The following is a 16,842-nucleotide window of genomic DNA, read 5'->3' as shown; positions in this document are numbered from 1 at the left end:
ATTGCACAAATGTCGCCACTTAAATTTCCTGGTATGAACAAGGGGACAATTATAGCATCGCCTAATATTCCTGCCCAAACATACAGTTTTTCAGGACATTGCGTGTGACCTTCCCTGAATCGTCGAGGGTTCGCATCACTCCAGTACCGACAGTTTTGTTTATTTACATTACCATTCAACATAAAAGTACATTCATCAGTGAAACAAATATTTTTTAACATTCTCGGTTCAACGCGAATTCTTTCAGTCATGAGTTCACAAAACTCAATTCACTCAAACTTATGTAATTTCAACACCTTTCTAACCGATACATGTGAAAGTCCTGTCATTGCAGATACTTGACGTGTTGCTGTAGTAGGCTCCATTGCAAAATTTCCAAGGACCTCAATTTGGGATGCTTCATTCAATAATCTTGGGGCATCGTTTTTTTTTTATTTTGCACTGATCCCGTTTCTTTAAACTTTTTAACTAAATCACGGACGTACATGCGACTTACATTTGTTTGTTGTTGTTTGTAATTAATAAAAGATTTTTTATAATTAATACTACTGGATCGGTTTTTGTATGTGTTAGCAAGGATTTTGGCAATCTCAGTATTACTAGTAAACTTTCCATTTATCTCAAGGCTTTTAATATTCTGATTGCTATTTAATCCAGATATTCTTCGAACTTTCTTCCACACTTCAGTCATGGTAGTGTTTACGTTTAATGTTGATACATATTGAGTTCATGGCTTTCGTTTGTCATTTCTAGTTGGCTTCTTGGCTATAGCACGTTGTTTCTATATTCAATTTTATTCTCAACAGTTTTGTAGCGTTTATATTGGTTAAAAGCTCTTTTGCTATATTAGATTTGCTCGCGACAATGTTCTGCAGATCCTTTATAGGTGGAGTATAATTTTTTGCGAGTATATTTTTTTCTTTATCATCATCATCACTGGCTCGACAACCCTTTTTGGGTCTTGGCCTGTTCCAGGATTCTTCTCTTTTTTTCTCCAGTTTTTTATTTTTAAGGTTGTTATATCATTTTCTATTTGTTCTAAGTATCTCACTTTCGGTCTTTCTCTTGTTCTTTTTCCTACTGGCATCTGTTTGAATATTTTGTTTGGTATTTCGCCTTCTTCCATTCTTTCTACATGTCCTATCCAACGCAGCCGTCCTATTTTAATAAATGTTATAATATCCGGATCCTGGTATATTTTGTATAGTTCAGAGTTGTTTTTTTCTTTATACAAATGGTAAATACTTGCATTATTGCAAATCTTACTGATTTAATATATCGAAGATAAAGAAATGTAGTAGTGGCTATAAGTTAAGGTATTCCCTATTTTTCATTCATCATTTCATTCATCAAACGTCAAAAGCTTAGATCTTTGTAAATTGCTCCTAGGCTGTAGAATGTCAATATCACATGCTTTGGTTTTAATGTTTAATGTTTAAAGGAAAACGTCTTTTTTATATCGAATGCTGCTAAAAGAAACTTACTCTTAGTTTTACTATACTCTTAGTCAGACAATGAATTTTTCAGCGTCTAAGGTGTCTAATGCTATTTCGTCCGAAATTTTTGTATTGGATCTCTTCTAACTATATTTATATCTAATTGACATCATCAATGACTAACTCGAACATTTTTTTAAGTAACGGGTACGATAAGTTTACATTGCGAGCATATTTGAATACATACTTACAATTTTTTTGTTTGTTACAGATCGGATTCAAAGGTTTCGGGCTAAAACCAGAAAAACTCAACGCAGTTGGAAAATTCATGTTTGATGGTAAACAATATGAGTTACGCCACGGCAGCGTTGTCATTGCAGCAATCACTTCATGTACTAACACAAGCAACCCGAGTGTTATGTTAGGAGCTGGCTTGTTGGCTAAAAATGCAGTTGCTGCTGGTTTGAGCGTCGCTCCATACATCAAAACCAGTTTGTCGCCTGGATCCGGAGTAGTTACTTACTATCTTACAGAATCGGGAGTTATTCCTCCACTAGAAAAGTTAGGATTTGACATTGTAGGTACGTACTTATATAGCTTACGAGATCCTTATAAATTCGTCAACTGATAATCCTAAAAGTTGTTGGATACTGTATTTATATATTTAAAACAATGTGTGATACTTAATCAATATTTAAACCTATAATAATCGTTCTGCAATAAGAAAGGTAAATAGAAAAGTAGAAATAATTTTAAAAAAAGTGGTGACAAGCAATCCCACCAAGGGGAAGAGGACGCGAAAAGGAAGTTATAATTTGTACTAACACTAGTGTATTTGATTTTTCTTACATTTAAATTTAGGAAGTGTAGCAGCGAATCGATTCGAAAGTAATACCGATTTAAACAAATTAACTTATTATAATTGAAAGATAATTATCGAAGCAAATAGAAAGCTACGGCGTTCTGTATCTCATTTGACTATAGTACTGTTTTTTCCAGCTCATAAAGATATTATCAAGTAATTTCGATTTCACAAGTATATCTGATTACATTTGAGCACTGAAAATTTTCCACGAACGTGTTTCTATTACCATATAAAACTTTTACATAATTTAATTTCAAATCGGAAGCTATTTTCAAGACAGAAAGTTTCAAATTTAATGGAAATTTAATGTATTGAACGAGAAGGTGCATATATCGAGGCATTAGTAGAATGAGGGAAAAATAAATATTTATTTCCAGTAATAATGTTATGTAAGTTACACTAGTTATGTATGTTCCTATTTGCGAAATAAATGCACATGTATTAATCACGTGTTTAAGTTGCAAAATTGATAGAAAACATTTAGAAACAATAAGGTTATCATGTGTTTCTGAATCAAAAGAGACGAAAATGATCATTCAAAATAATAATATTAGTAAAAAATGAGTAATGTAAAGTAAAAAATGGGCAACAGACATAACTAATGTCAGAACGTATCGCGGGGCGAACTCTGACTCAGATCACTATCTTGTGGAGGCAAAATTGCGGCAGAAAATCGCGACAGTGCAAAGGGGAAAATAGCCAAATTAAAAAATGGAATGTTGAAGGATTCAAAAGTCCAACAGACACACAAGAATATCAAAATACTCACCAAGTAAAACTCAACGGAATCAGAGAGGAAGATACTTCAGAGGAAGAATGGAGACAATTAAAAACAATAATAACGGAATCTGCTGAGGAAACTGTCGGAAAAGCCAAAAGGCAAAGAAATGCGGAATGGTATGATGATGCATGCAGAACTGCAGTAGAGGAAAAAAATCAAGCTAGGCTTAACCAACTTCAAAGAAACGCAAGAAATAGCAGAGAAATTTATAACGAAAAGAGAAGACAAGCGACTAGAATATGCAAAAGAAAAAAAGAGAGGCTTTGAAAATGCAAGTACAAGAAATCCTAGAACATAACAACAGACATGAGAGCAGAAAATGCTATAAAAGAAGAAAAGAAAGCACACAGTCATTTAGACCAAAATTGACAATATGCAAAGACAAGGACGGAGAACTACTAACAGAGAAACAAAAAATTATAATGAGATGGAAAGAATACTTTGAGGAAAACCTAAATGCAGACAATGGAAATGATCAAAACGAGACAATATATTTTACGGCGGAGCAGCACATTGAAAATCCGAGTTATGAAGAAGTAGTTCAAATCATACAAACAACAAAAAATCAACTTTCCTTAATAACAATTTTCAATATTGTGAAATATAAAGGTACTTTACTCTTGAGCGAAAATCATATTTTTTGAGATACCTCAGGATAAACCTTTTGACATACCTTTGAGGAAAACTCAGGGAAATCTTTAGATCAGATCTTCCCATGTGGTTGAAAAGGAAGGTCTTTGATGAATGTGTACTTCTAGTTCTAACGTATGGAGTAGGAACATCTTATCGTAATAGAGGACGTCCTCCAACAAGATGGTCGGACATCAAGCGCCTCCAGCACAACTGGATTCAAGGTGCTCAAGATTGGATGCACAACATGATTCCTGAGACTAGTTTATCTATTTTTCTAAAATCTATTTGTTGTTGTTCTTAGTTTATATCATTTGCCTATAGGTTTCGCACAAATGTTTATATATGTTGTTAAATATTTTATCTTGACTGATTTTCTTTATATTTTAGGTTATGGTTGTATGACTTGTATCGGCAACAGCGGCGGAATCGACGAAAACCTAGTAAATGCCATCGAACATAACGAACTAGTTTGTTGCGGTGTCCTCTCAGGAAATCGAAACTTTGAAGGACGTATCCATCCTAATACTAGAGCCAATTATTTAGCCAGTCCTTTATTGGTAATCGCTTACGCTATCGCAGGCAGAGTAGATATAGATTTCGAAACTGAACCGTTAGGTCAAAGGCCAGATGGTTCAAATGTATTCTTGAGGGATATTTGGCCCACTAGAAAGGAAATTCATGCTGTCGAACAAAAACATGTTATTCCTGCTATGTTTAAGGAAGTCTATGCAAAAATTCAGCTCGGTAAGTTGACGCGTTTTTAAAATCAATTTGTGTATAATATGTTATTATTTTAAGGATCTACAAACTGGCAAAAACTCGAGGCTCCCGAGGCATTGGTATATCCTTGGGATACTGCTTCTACCTATATTAAGAAACCTCCATTCTTTGATGATATGACTCAAGATCTACCCGAAAGAAAACATTTACAGAACGCCAAGGTCTTACTATATTTAGGAGACTCTGTGACCACTGATCATATTAGTCCTGCAGGATCAATTGGAAGAACAAGTCCTGCTGCTAGGTAAAGATGTTTCAAAAATGTTGCTCCGTGTGTTATTTCATTGATTTTCCTACACACATTATTTTAATCTACTTATATTCCATCTACATAACGCACATAGCCATTAGTTTGAACTTTTTGTACTAATTATAATGTACTTTTAGATATTTGGCACAACGAGGTTTAACACCAAAAGATTTCAATTCTTATGGATCAAGAAGAGGTAATGATGACGTAATGGCAAGAGGAACTTTCGCTAACATCAGATTAGTAAATAAATTCATGAGTAAGGCAGGTCCTAGAACTATATATTTACCAACTAACGAAGAGGTAGGTATTATAAGTTTTATACATTTATTCGTCATATCAAAATTTCCTTCTTGAGTTTTAATATATCTTTAACATGCATCTCACCACTCTAATAATTCTAAGAGATAATTCGTGATCAAATTCATATCTTAATTAATAATAAACACCTTAACACAGTCATGACTACTAAAACATATCCAAGTGCTGATGTAAATACCGACCATAACCTGAAAAATCATTAAAAGCAAAAGTTAGAACTAAAATTTAATGTTAACATTTAAATAAGTGATGGATTCGACTTTTGAAAACGTTTAAAAAGCCATCAGTATTGTCACCCAACTAAATAATAATCTATTTGAAGCTGTTTAACTTTTTTTTCTATTGCCTATCAGTTATCGAATAAAGAAATAATTCTGGCAATGATACTTTTATTTGTTGCTCCCCTGGTAGTCCTATGGTGGATTTTGCAAACCAGGTTTTTAAGTTATTTAACCGGGATATTCGTCTTTTCCCGGCGCGGTGTCTCTCTTGCCCTGTACTTTTCCTTGCAGAATGCATTTTAATAATATATTTGGTTTCATTTCTCATTATGTGATCCAATTTGCTACATTTTACTTTTATTTTTTATATTGATTTGTTCGATATCTACAATTATTATTTCTCATTGTCTTGGTCATTTTTAATTTTTTGGGGGAAAATATTAAGGGAACCCAGTGCAAAAGAAAAACAAAGAAGATCTGGAAGAGCTGTACAAGAGTAGAAAAATTACCAGTTTTGTAAAAGCGGGTAGCCTTCTACGAATAATACATACAGAGGATGGAAAGAAACAGAAAATCTCAATTATCGCACGTAGGTGTCCTATTAGCAAAAAGAGAAGACTGTTGAAGAGAAAGATGCTATAAAGAATTATAAGATGATATCTAATAATAACTATTGGAATCACTGGATTATAATGGAAGATACCAATACAATCTTCTTCTTTCAGTACTTTGTCCGATTATTGAACGTTCATATTATCAATATTATTAGCAATAATAACTGTGTTTACGGTAGCCCTAAACAGATTAGTGGATGTCTCTTGGCGCCACTCTCGGCGATTTCGGAGCCAGGATGTTCTTCCTTGGCTTGGGCCTCATCTTTCTGTAATCTTGCCCTGTATTATGAGGTTTAGAAGGTTATACCTCGCTGGATTTTGTATTATTTTCGTTATTTCTGTGCTCTTTCATTTGGTGCAAAACTATTTTATTCTATATTCGATCAATCCAACTTATCCGTAATATTCGCCGGTAGATCCACATCTCAAAGGCCTCCAATTTTTTCATTAGTATCTCTGTAAGGGTCTAGCTCTCCATGCCATACAGCAATGTTGAAAATATGTAGCAGTGTATTAATCTGATTTTACGATTTTATGTAATATCTCTATTAATTATAATTTGCTCTAGTTTATAAAAGGTGGCACTGGCCTTTTCAATGCTTATTATTATTATTTCTTTTACCATATCCCAGTTATTGTTAACGTTGGCACCCAAATAGATGATATTACTTAACTCTTAATACCGTTTTGCTGACAACCATAAGTTTTATCTAATCAGTATTAAGTTTTAGCTCATATGCATCACCTGCTTCGGTCACCCTGTTTAAGACGTGGCAACTCTTTTTCATTGGAAGCAATCAGTACCGTGCCGTCCGAGTATCTGAGATTGTTGACATTAATTCCATTGATTTTAATGCTTACCTCTTCATCTAAAGGCTCCTTTTAAGATAAATTCGGAGTAGATAGTAGATATTAAAAAAGTAGAGGCGATAAAATACACCCCTATCTCACTCCAAATCGTATCTCTACTACTTCTTGCGTGTTCTGACCAATTCGTATATTTTCACATTGATGCCAATAAAAATTTTTGATAATAAGCAGGTTTTGGTCATTAATTCCCATATGATATATATATATATATATATATATATATATATATATATATATATATATATATATATATATATATATATATATATGAATATATCGGTTGCTTCATATTTTTATATCTTTGGAACATAACCTTTTCTGGTTCCAAAGTGGTTTCTGAAACCAAAATTTTTAAAAAATTATCAAATTTTAATTGTCCTACTCCTGTAAAACCTGTTACGCATCTAGTGTCGTATATTTTCTATTTTAACTTTATTTATATCAAAATTATTATTTTCTATATTTATTCAACTATTTTAGATGGATGTGTTTGATGCTGCCGAAAGGTATAAGAAGAATAATACACCCCTGATTATTATCGCTGGTAAAGACTACGGATCAGGATCTAGTAGAGATTGGGCGGCAAAAGGTCCATTTTTATTGGTAAGTTATGGATTTTTCATACCGGATTTATGTTTACTATGTAAACTAATATAACTTTAAAAAATACACAAGGAAACTAAGTTCCTATAGCTGGCTGTATACCATGTATCACAAAAAATTTATTTAAAAATCCTTTATAAAAGGTATATAATTTTTTTTGAACGTTTTCGGAATTAATGTTCCATCATCAGTGTGTCTTAAAAGTATATAACCACTGTATTTAAAGAAAACATGAAATTTAAAATTTTGACCAAGGTTAATACAAAATGTGGTTAATACTTATTAAATGTACATGTTTTGAGTCACTAAATATTTGGGAAAAAATCCGTTAAATGTTTTTTAATTTGAATGTAGATATTATGTTATGATGTTTAAGTTACAATTTGAATAGATAACATGGCAACGTAATGCTCCACTGGAGGTTGTTGGTCCTGAGACAAAGTGTCTACGAGGACTTATTAATAGCATGATACTATGACTAACATAGTATCATGATTAATAGCAACTGATTGAAATGACAATAATGACATGTTAGAACGGAAGTTGGAACAAAGCAGTCAATGTAACTTGGGGTATTTGTCTAAATATGACAGTAGCCAGCAATGTTTAAAATTGAATAAGTTAAAATTATAATAAAATAGCAGTAGCAACCATCAATGTTGTAGTTTAAATTATGAATTTATCCTAAATTTACGTTAAGAAATTTGAAAATTTTTTATTAATGTAGATGGACTGAATTTTTTTAAAATTTTGTGGGTACTGATAGGCAACCAACTATACAAATATCTAAATTAAGTGGTGGTAAACGAAAGATTTTTACAAAAGGCCCTTCGTTTTTTTTGCAACATTTGGTACCTCGAAAATGGAAAACAGATATATGCAGGAAGTTGGGTTATTTAAATTTTATTGTTGAAGAGTGAAATGTTAAGTTGTCCATTTTGAAAGTATAATTTTTTTACAAACTTCGTACTATTTATAGCACTGACAGGTTTATTTTTAAGCTCCGATTTAGAATATTTCGAAAAATAAGACATTGCTCATTTCAATATCTTTCCATGATATTCTCAAGAAAAACTCTTTTTTTTGTGAATACGCATCTCTTCTCTTAAAAAAAGCTTCTGAAGCAACACAATACCAACATTTCTCGGAAATACCTAGAAAATACCAAATAAGATATTTTGAACTTCATTCTTCATTCATTCATTCATTCTTTGAATATTCAAGCTTGAAAAAAATATGTCTTCTCAATGGGGAAATATCGGAAGTTGGTGTTATCATGAAATCTATTAATGTAATGCAAGTAACTTATTAAGTTGTAATTATTCAGGATTGAAATAGTATCGTTGTTTGATCTTTTGTCCGCCTGTCTGCGGGATAACATTTTGACGGAAAGTCCTAGAGTTTTAAAAGGGACAGCATAGGTTTCTTCGGGTGCAAGGAAGAACCTATTGAATTTTAGATCAATACATGTTTTTCTTTTCAAATTCTAATGCCTTTTATTTGTCTAGAAGGACAAGTTCGAGAACTTCTAGCCTTGAAAATTGGTAGAGAGATTCCTATAGATGTAAATAAGAATTCTACTGAATTTGGGTATTATTGGTAATTTTATTTTACTGAATAGGTCTTCTTATTCCTAGAGTCTTGCAATTTGCTTCCTCTTGACCAAGAAGCCTCTTACTGAATTTGGGGTCGGTAAGTTTCCTACTTTTCATATTCTTATGCCTTTTCCCCACTTCTTTTATCCACTTCCTTCTTTTTGTTATCAATATTCACGAATGCTACAGATATAATGTATTTGGTTCTTCTCATGGCCTTTTTCCAGTGCCTCATTTCTTTCTAATAGGTGTAGGAGAAGAAAAAATTCGTATATACAGATATGTTATTTGTAAATATTTACCGTAACTAGTTAATAAAATAAAACATTTTCGATTGCCCAACAATTGCAGAATAATTTCATAATGTAAAAATATTTTTCCTAGTATTCCGCCTACAAAAACTTGTTCTAGTAAAAAACTTTTTAGACCATAGTATAACAAATCCAATCACTACGTCTGAAATTTTACATCTTGAAAGCATAAATGAAGACTACTTTGAATTTAATAATCAAATATATACAAATAACAGTGCAGGACTTATCATGGGTAATCCTCTAAGCCTATTACTATCAGATATTTTCATGGATCATCTAAAAACAAAGATTTTAAAACATCCCATATTCAAACAGTTTTCATATCGGTGGAGATACTTAGACGATACGATATAACTGGTTTGTTTACAGGTACTAACTGACAACTTGACCAATCCGTATCTTATATTTATTCACTCACTCACACACAATCAATTTCAAGTTCTTCACATTCAAAATAAAGGTCTTAAGCTATCGTTATTAGAATCTATGGAAATTAACAAATTATAAAATACATATATAATTCTGAATGACCAACTTGAGACAAACAGCTCTCCCTCCTCAACATATTCGGTTACAGACTATAAAGTGTAGACGCATAACAAAAATACTTGAAAAAGGAAAGGAGAAAATTTTGTGGAAGTGTTGGAAACAAAAGTTTTTATTGTTTTATTGCCAACTAATTAAATATAAATGTACATAACAGAATGACGGTATTAGATTTTTGTTTTGATACAGTGCAGCAACAACCGCTGATACGTATTTCGACCTTCTTAGGTCTCTTCAGAACGGTATAGTCACTGCTCTGAACCAAAACAAAAATCTCTCCCGTCCTTTGAATTCGGTTTCGCTAAGTAGACATCGTTTGATTTCTCTAAATGTACATAAATATGCTTTTTGACTGTAGGAATATACTTCGATGACGCTATGTTGATTTTCCTCCAGAAATAATCATGGACATAATTTTTTTAAATATAGTTGATTAGATATAAAGAAACTTATTTTCTTTTCTAGGGTGTGAAAGTAGTATGGTTTAGATATAAATAAACTTTTTATTTCTAGGGCGTGAAAGCAGTAATTGCCGAATCATTTGAACGAATTCATCGCTCGAACTTGGTAGGCATGGGTCTCATACCACTTCAGTTCCTACCAAACCAAGGTGCCGAATCTTTAGGTCTGACTGGTAAAGAAAACTACAGTTTCGATTTGCCCAAAGATATCAAACCAGGCCAACTCATCAAAGTAACCACCGACACGGGAAAGGCTTTCGACGTCATCTTAAGGTTCGACACAGAAGTAGATTTATTGTTTTATCAAAATGGAGGAATTCTAAATTACATGGTTAGGAATATGGTTCGGAAATCTTAAAAAATATATATACTTTTATAGCAATATAAACTTAAAACTAAACCATGAAAATCGCAGCTACTAATAAGAATCAAAGATATATATAGACTAAATAAAATAGGTTTTAAGTATTTTATTTTTAAATTTTGGATAAATAATCCTTTTGTCTTGCTTCTAATTGTGCTACATCTAAAACTGTAATATCTGTAATACCTGCCTTTAACATTGACGTTCGCATACCACTCATCTGCAACTGACTTCACTTTCCCATCATTTGTCTAGTCTCCCTTCTGATCTTCTTATTATTTAATGACGGTCATTTTAAAATCTATATATAATATTTAATCAAATTAATAGACAAACTTCTGGATTTATAAAAGAATAAATACTAATGTCTTTGCAATTTGACTAACTACAATATTTGTGTAACTGTCTTGTTCTAGTAAGATCACTAAACGTTTACAAAAGAACAAAAAGCAGTTGTTTTGTCTTGTGCCATATTGTGATCTAATAGGAATATCCGTTTTCGGTTTAATGTTATCGCTAAATCTGACAGAAAAAGAACATGGCTTATCATGATATATGATCACGCTACGTGGATGTTAAAATTGCGATGATTTGAATATTGCGATATTTTTATAGATAAGTGCACATAACCTCGAAGTGTAACAAGCTGTTTCTGTTGATTATCGGATTTCTGTTAACATCAAGTAAATGTTGTATAGTGAGACTTAACAATTTGGTATGCCAATTTTTAAGAAAATTTTGGAAGACTTTCTGTTTCTGTCTACGTACATTTTATATCGATTAACTTATTAGTGACTGTATCGGTTTTTGAAAAAGGCAATATATCTTTTTAGTAGCGACTTAACAAATATTTTATTACTTTTTATACTTTGTTTTTAGTAAAACCTGTAAGGCTTTAGGCAGGTCAAAATTATTTGGATGAAAAATAAAATTTTTCATCCAGTTTCAATATTAATTGAAATAAATCGTGCTTATCTGTTTATTTATAATAAAATTACTTAAATAATATTTTGGTTGTGCCTAAATGCTATGTGACGTACTTTATAATAAAAAGTAACTTAATATAAGCAATTGTTTTATTTTTGGTGGTAAGCTGTTTGGGTTTACATTTTTAATATATTAATATGTTGAAAATATATAAATTGTTATTTTTTTGTATGTACTAAAATAAAATCCTGGATCATTCACCGACCACTTCCTTATTCATCTATTCCCATAGTAATTTACAGCGAGAGTGTTAAGTCAAGCGGTCAAATTAAAAAAAAAAGTCGATTCTTCAGCTTGGTGCCGTTTATCTATCCATAACTTCGGCAGATACATGAAAACTGATGACAAATTTGAATTTATCTCAGAAATAATGGTTGTGTGGGGGAAATTGTATGTAAACCAAGTTTTTGATACTTCCGGTTTCAAGAAAACATACATTTACAAACAAATTGGGCAACTAAACTCGAGCGCTGTATATTGTTTTTATTTTTTATGATATTAAGGATAAATCAAAAAGGCCCTGTCAAACCACGAAGACGTAATCTGTCTAGTACAGCTCCTCTACACTTACTTATTCGGAGTCGACGTTATATTTAATTATGTGTATACTTGATATACTAATGACTAAAGGGTGGATAACATGCAACTTGCATTTTTTTGTGAATTCGTAATATTTGCATTTTTTTTAAGATTTCGGGCATTTATTTGCATATTTTATCAAATTTACATTTACCGGGGCCTTGCCCTGTTAGTCGTTTTAAGTCTATGCATTTTCAGTTGAAAATATTTACGATATTTCTACCTGGAGGGATTACAAAGGTCTTCCTATTATACACATACCATCGTAAATCTCTTAATATATTTACGTTTTTAATGACGGCACAATAAACATTTTTTTTTGATAGTCTACTAACATGGAAGCTACAGATTACAAACGTCAAAGCTAATTCTTAACTAGATTAAATCTATTAAAATCTCTAGCAAACCAACACTGGGTAGCTGATGAAGATATCCTAATTAAGGTATACAGATCTCTCATTCGCTCTGGACTGGATTATGGATGCTTTGTATACATGTCAGCATCAAAGACTTATTTAAGGACTCTTGCCATTCTTCAGAATACCGCATTATAATTATGTCTCGGAGCTTTCAGATCCAGTCCCGCCGAAAGTCTTCGCTGTGAAACAGTGAACTTCCCCTATCGCTTCGCAGGCAACAACTTCTTTTGACATACTTTGCTAGAGTGTCTTCGAATCAAAACAATCCTATAAGAAAATCAGCTAATATACAAACCCTATAATTGCGAGCCTAACAATAAATACTAGACATTACCTCAAATTTTACTTCCACTTTCACGACCTGTGGATTTTTCAATAACAAATACTCATAAACTGTTATCAAGTCCTCCTTGGATTAATAAAATACCAAAAATTAACCTTTCGCTTAATAATTATCAGAAAAATTAAACCAACAGCCAAATTCGGAGGCAATCTTCCTAGAGGTGGTCAACACAAACTCATATGACGAGATTCTCTACACAGATGCATCTAAAACTGAGACAGGTGTCAGATATTCTGTAACAACTTCAATTAGTATCATTCAGAAGTTCTCCGTTCCACAATCCACCTCTATCCACACAGAAGAGCTGTACGCCATCCTACAAGCATTAAAAGGCTTATGTAGTCAAGCTAAAGCCAAGAGCACTGCAATATGTACAAATTCGATGTTCTGCATCGACTCGACTAAAGATATATATTCCGAACATCCATTAGTTCATGCCATACATGAAGCAACAAACTGTCTCACTTCTTTTGGAACAAACATAACATTAATCTGGATTCCTTCACACGTTAGCATTTTAGGTAATGATACTGCTGCAAAAGAAGCATTTACAACAAAATCAGACATCAAATCTGTTCAACTAGCATCCGATCTAAAACCACTTTTCAGGTACTTATTGTAAAACCAGTTGGGGAGCTGACCCGAATATTGCATTGCTACTCTATCGCTCAATGATTCGACCAATTTTCGACTATAGTTGTCATTTATATGGGTCTGCGTCAACAGAACATCTTAATAAAATTGAAATCCAAAAGAATAAATGTTTGAGGCTATGTCTTGGTTACTTAAAATCTACTCCTATTACTATTATTGAAATTGAAGCTAAAGAGCCACTCCTACACTACGCACACAGTTTTGTAAAGATAAGTTTGTAGCTAGAGCTATATCAAAAAAATTCAGTTATTTAAAAAATATTCGTAACTTGAATATATTAGACTTAAGGCTGTTTTAGCAGTTCAAGCACACTGCGATTTGAAATGGGCGTATCACTTACTTTTCTACCCTGCTTACGCCAGACCATCTTTCCTCAGTGCCGCCGGCCGACGGGTACTTTAATGACAACAAATACAGTATTCTCCATTCAAAGTAGTTTTAACACGAAGTAACTGACCGTACGTTCATGAGATTTGACGTCACGAAGGCGATAACGATGAAACTAAGCGCCAATGATGAGTAACACGTTTCACTATTAGATTTTAGTATTTTTTAACAATTTTCTTCAAAGTTGGAACACGCTTTCCTCGATTATTACTGGACACAGAAAGGTGAAACAAAAATCAACGATTACAGAAAAAAAAAACTCTTTCAAGTGATGGGCGTAAAAAGTTTGGTTATAATAGAACGTTAAACAGTATAATCCAATTTTTCAACAGAAGTTTCAAAAAAGTAAAGCCATCATTTTAAAGGCAACACAATTTCGAATAACGTGTCCAAATTTCGAGACATTTTGTCGGTAAATAACAGAGAAAACACTGTCCCTAGGTTTTGGTGCACCGATAAAACAGCCTTAAACCACAAATATTGGCGTAACAAAAAAACTCCCATATACGTTGAAAGTTATAGGACATTGACAATATTTGAAGAACAATTGTATCAAAATAAAATACCACCAATTTATACTCAACCTCCTAAGACTCTCTTCTCCAAGGTAATAGAAACATATTATATGGATTCAAACCTTCCAGGAAGTATGATCAACAAAATAATTAAAGATAAGTGGCCTGCATTTCAATATATTTTTACTGACGGCTCTAAAATTCAAAATAAAACGGGTTGTGCAATATATCATTGGAATTCTGATTACAAAGAATCATGTCGATTGCTCAATGAAGCTTCAATATATACTGCCGAACTATCAGCTTTATTACTTGCGTTAAAATATATAGCCTCTATTGGTATGAATAATTATATCATTCTGACCAATTGTAGAAGCATTGTGGACAAACTCACTTCTATTAAAACCACAAAAAACCTAAACCATATTGACAGAAATAAAGAGGTTACATTATGATATTATTTCCGCAGGTTGCTCGATTATTATTTGTTTGGTAAAAGGACACTCTGGAATATTAGAAAATGAAGAAGTCGACAAATTAGCTAAATCTGCAGCTTTAACCAAACATAATATAAACAACATACTTCTACCAGTAACAGACATAGATATATCAGCAGAAACAATTGCAAACAAAGATGGCAACGTTTATACAACCAAAGTACAACTGGAATAAACTTTAGAACTTTCCAACCACTAATTCCCAATGAGAGATGGTTTAAATATGAGACAAATAGGTTATTTATAAAAACAATAAACAGAATAAGATCAAACCACGCACTCACTCCTGCATACAAACACAGCATAGCTTTGGACATAGGCCTCCCCCAAATCAATCCAGTGTCTTCTATTTTGCGCCACTTGCTTCCAGTTGTGTCCTCCGATCTTCTTAATGTCATCAGCCTATCTCATTTGTGGTCTTCCTCTGCTTCTCTTTCCTAACCATGGCCTCCACTGTTGTATTTCGTGGTTCCATCTCTTATCCTTCAGTCGGGCATTGTGTCCTGCGAAGCTCCATTTTAATTTGGCAGCATGTTCTCCTGCATCTTTTACTTTGATTTTGTTTCTAATCCATTTGTTTGTTTTTTTTATCTATAAGTCTCACCCCGAGCATTGATCTTTCCATCGCTCTTTGTGCTTTTACTATTTTATCCATATTGGACTTGGTGAGTGTCCACGTCTGTGAACCATACGTGAGTATAGGGAGGATACACTGATCGTAAATTCTGGTTTTCAAATACTGTTCTATTTTAGTGCTTTTCAAGATCCAACTCAGTTTTCCAAATCCTGGAATGTTCGGTGTATTTGTCATTATTTTTGTTTTTTCCAAGTTCATCTTAAGACCTACTTTTTCCGAAGCTTGAAATAGTTGCGTCATCATAATCTGTAGTTCTTCGAAACTTGTAGCGAATATTACAATGTCATCAGCGTATCTTAAATGACTCAGTTTTCTTCCATTAACATTTACTCCCTTATCTGCCCAGTTAATGTCTTTGAACATGTCTTGAAGTCCAAGTGTGAATAGCTTTGGTGAGATAACATCTCCCTGGCGAACTCCTCTGTTGATTGGTATAGCTTTGGTTTTCGCATCAATTTGTATTTTCATTGTAGCTTTCTTGTAAATATTGTGTATGAGCATTCTGTATCGGGAGTCTATATTACAGTTGTTTATAGCTCTCTCTATTGCCCAAAGTTCTATGGAGTCGAATGCCTTTTCATAATCAACGAACCCAATATATAAGTTCAAGTGATATGCATTGGCTTTCTCTATTAGAGTTTGTACATATGTGTCAAGAGGCTGATGGGTTTATAATTTTCTAATTTACTAATATCGCCTTTTTTGTATAACAAGATTGTATCTCTTATTTAGTCTTAGATTTATATACATACATAACTCTTGGGGAGATGCAGTCAATGCTCTGTATATGTTTCTGTAATTTTTTGTGTACTAATAAACCTATTACTCCAGTTGTCGATTCTGTTTCCCCTTTATAGTGGAATATATTGCCTGATTTTAGTTTGACCTCATGTTCACTTCTTCTTTTGACTTCGCTAATTCCTATAATATCCAATTTCACATGTTTGAGTTCTTCCTCCAGTTCCGTCATTTTTTTATCCTTAGATAAGGTTCTTATATTATACGTAATTATGTGCAGCGTTCGTCGTTCTTGGTAGCCTCCTACAACCCGGGGATTCTTTGCTCCCTCTGCCCGCTGTCCGTGAGTCCTACCGCTACCTTGGTTGGGAACTAGCGAGCTGCCGGGGACCGAGGGCCGTTTTCTTGAATGTCTGTTCATGCTGAGGGGGT

General features: G+C 33.0%; 2 protein-coding genes across 2 annotated transcripts in view; one reads left to right on the top strand and one right to left on the bottom strand.

Annotated features, from left to right (window-relative positions):
* Positions 1–11,788, top strand: part of LOC140443894 (cytoplasmic aconitate hydratase-like) — a 90,787-nt gene extending 78,999 nt beyond the window's left edge. Inside the window, exons 10-15 of the mRNA XM_072535400.1 lie at positions 1,708–2,017; positions 4,103–4,459; positions 4,514–4,739; positions 4,883–5,048; positions 7,252–7,374; positions 10,343–11,788. Coding sequence (XP_072391501.1) covers positions 1,708–2,017; positions 4,103–4,459; positions 4,514–4,739; positions 4,883–5,048; positions 7,252–7,374; positions 10,343–10,648 — 1,488 coding nt within the window. The 3' untranslated portion in view covers positions 10,649–11,788. The remainder of the gene's footprint in view (positions 1–1,707; positions 2,018–4,102; positions 4,460–4,513; positions 4,740–4,882; positions 5,049–7,251; positions 7,375–10,342) is intronic.
* Positions 11,789–16,396: 4,608 nt separating this feature from the next.
* LOC140444612 (uncharacterized) lies at positions 16,397–16,831 on the bottom strand. The gene has a single exon (XM_072536373.1). The coding sequence runs from the start codon at positions 16,829–16,831 to the stop codon at positions 16,397–16,399; it is 435 nt and encodes a 144-aa protein (XP_072392474.1).
* Positions 16,832–16,842: the final 11 nt, after the last annotated feature.

The sequence above is a fragment of the Diabrotica undecimpunctata genome, chromosome 6, assembly GCF_040954645.1.
Source record: "Diabrotica undecimpunctata isolate CICGRU chromosome 6, icDiaUnde3, whole genome shotgun sequence".
Taxonomy (NCBI): Eukaryota; Metazoa; Arthropoda; class Insecta; order Coleoptera; family Chrysomelidae; genus Diabrotica; species Diabrotica undecimpunctata.
Note: the sequence above shows the minus strand (reverse complement) of the source record. Positions and strands in the feature narration are given on the sequence as shown.

Excerpts from the sequence above, each read along its gene's own strand:
- LOC140444612 (XM_072536373.1), bottom strand. The coding sequence starts at position 16,831 with ATGAACAGACATTCAAGAAAACGGCCCTCGGTCCCCGGCAGCTCGCTA.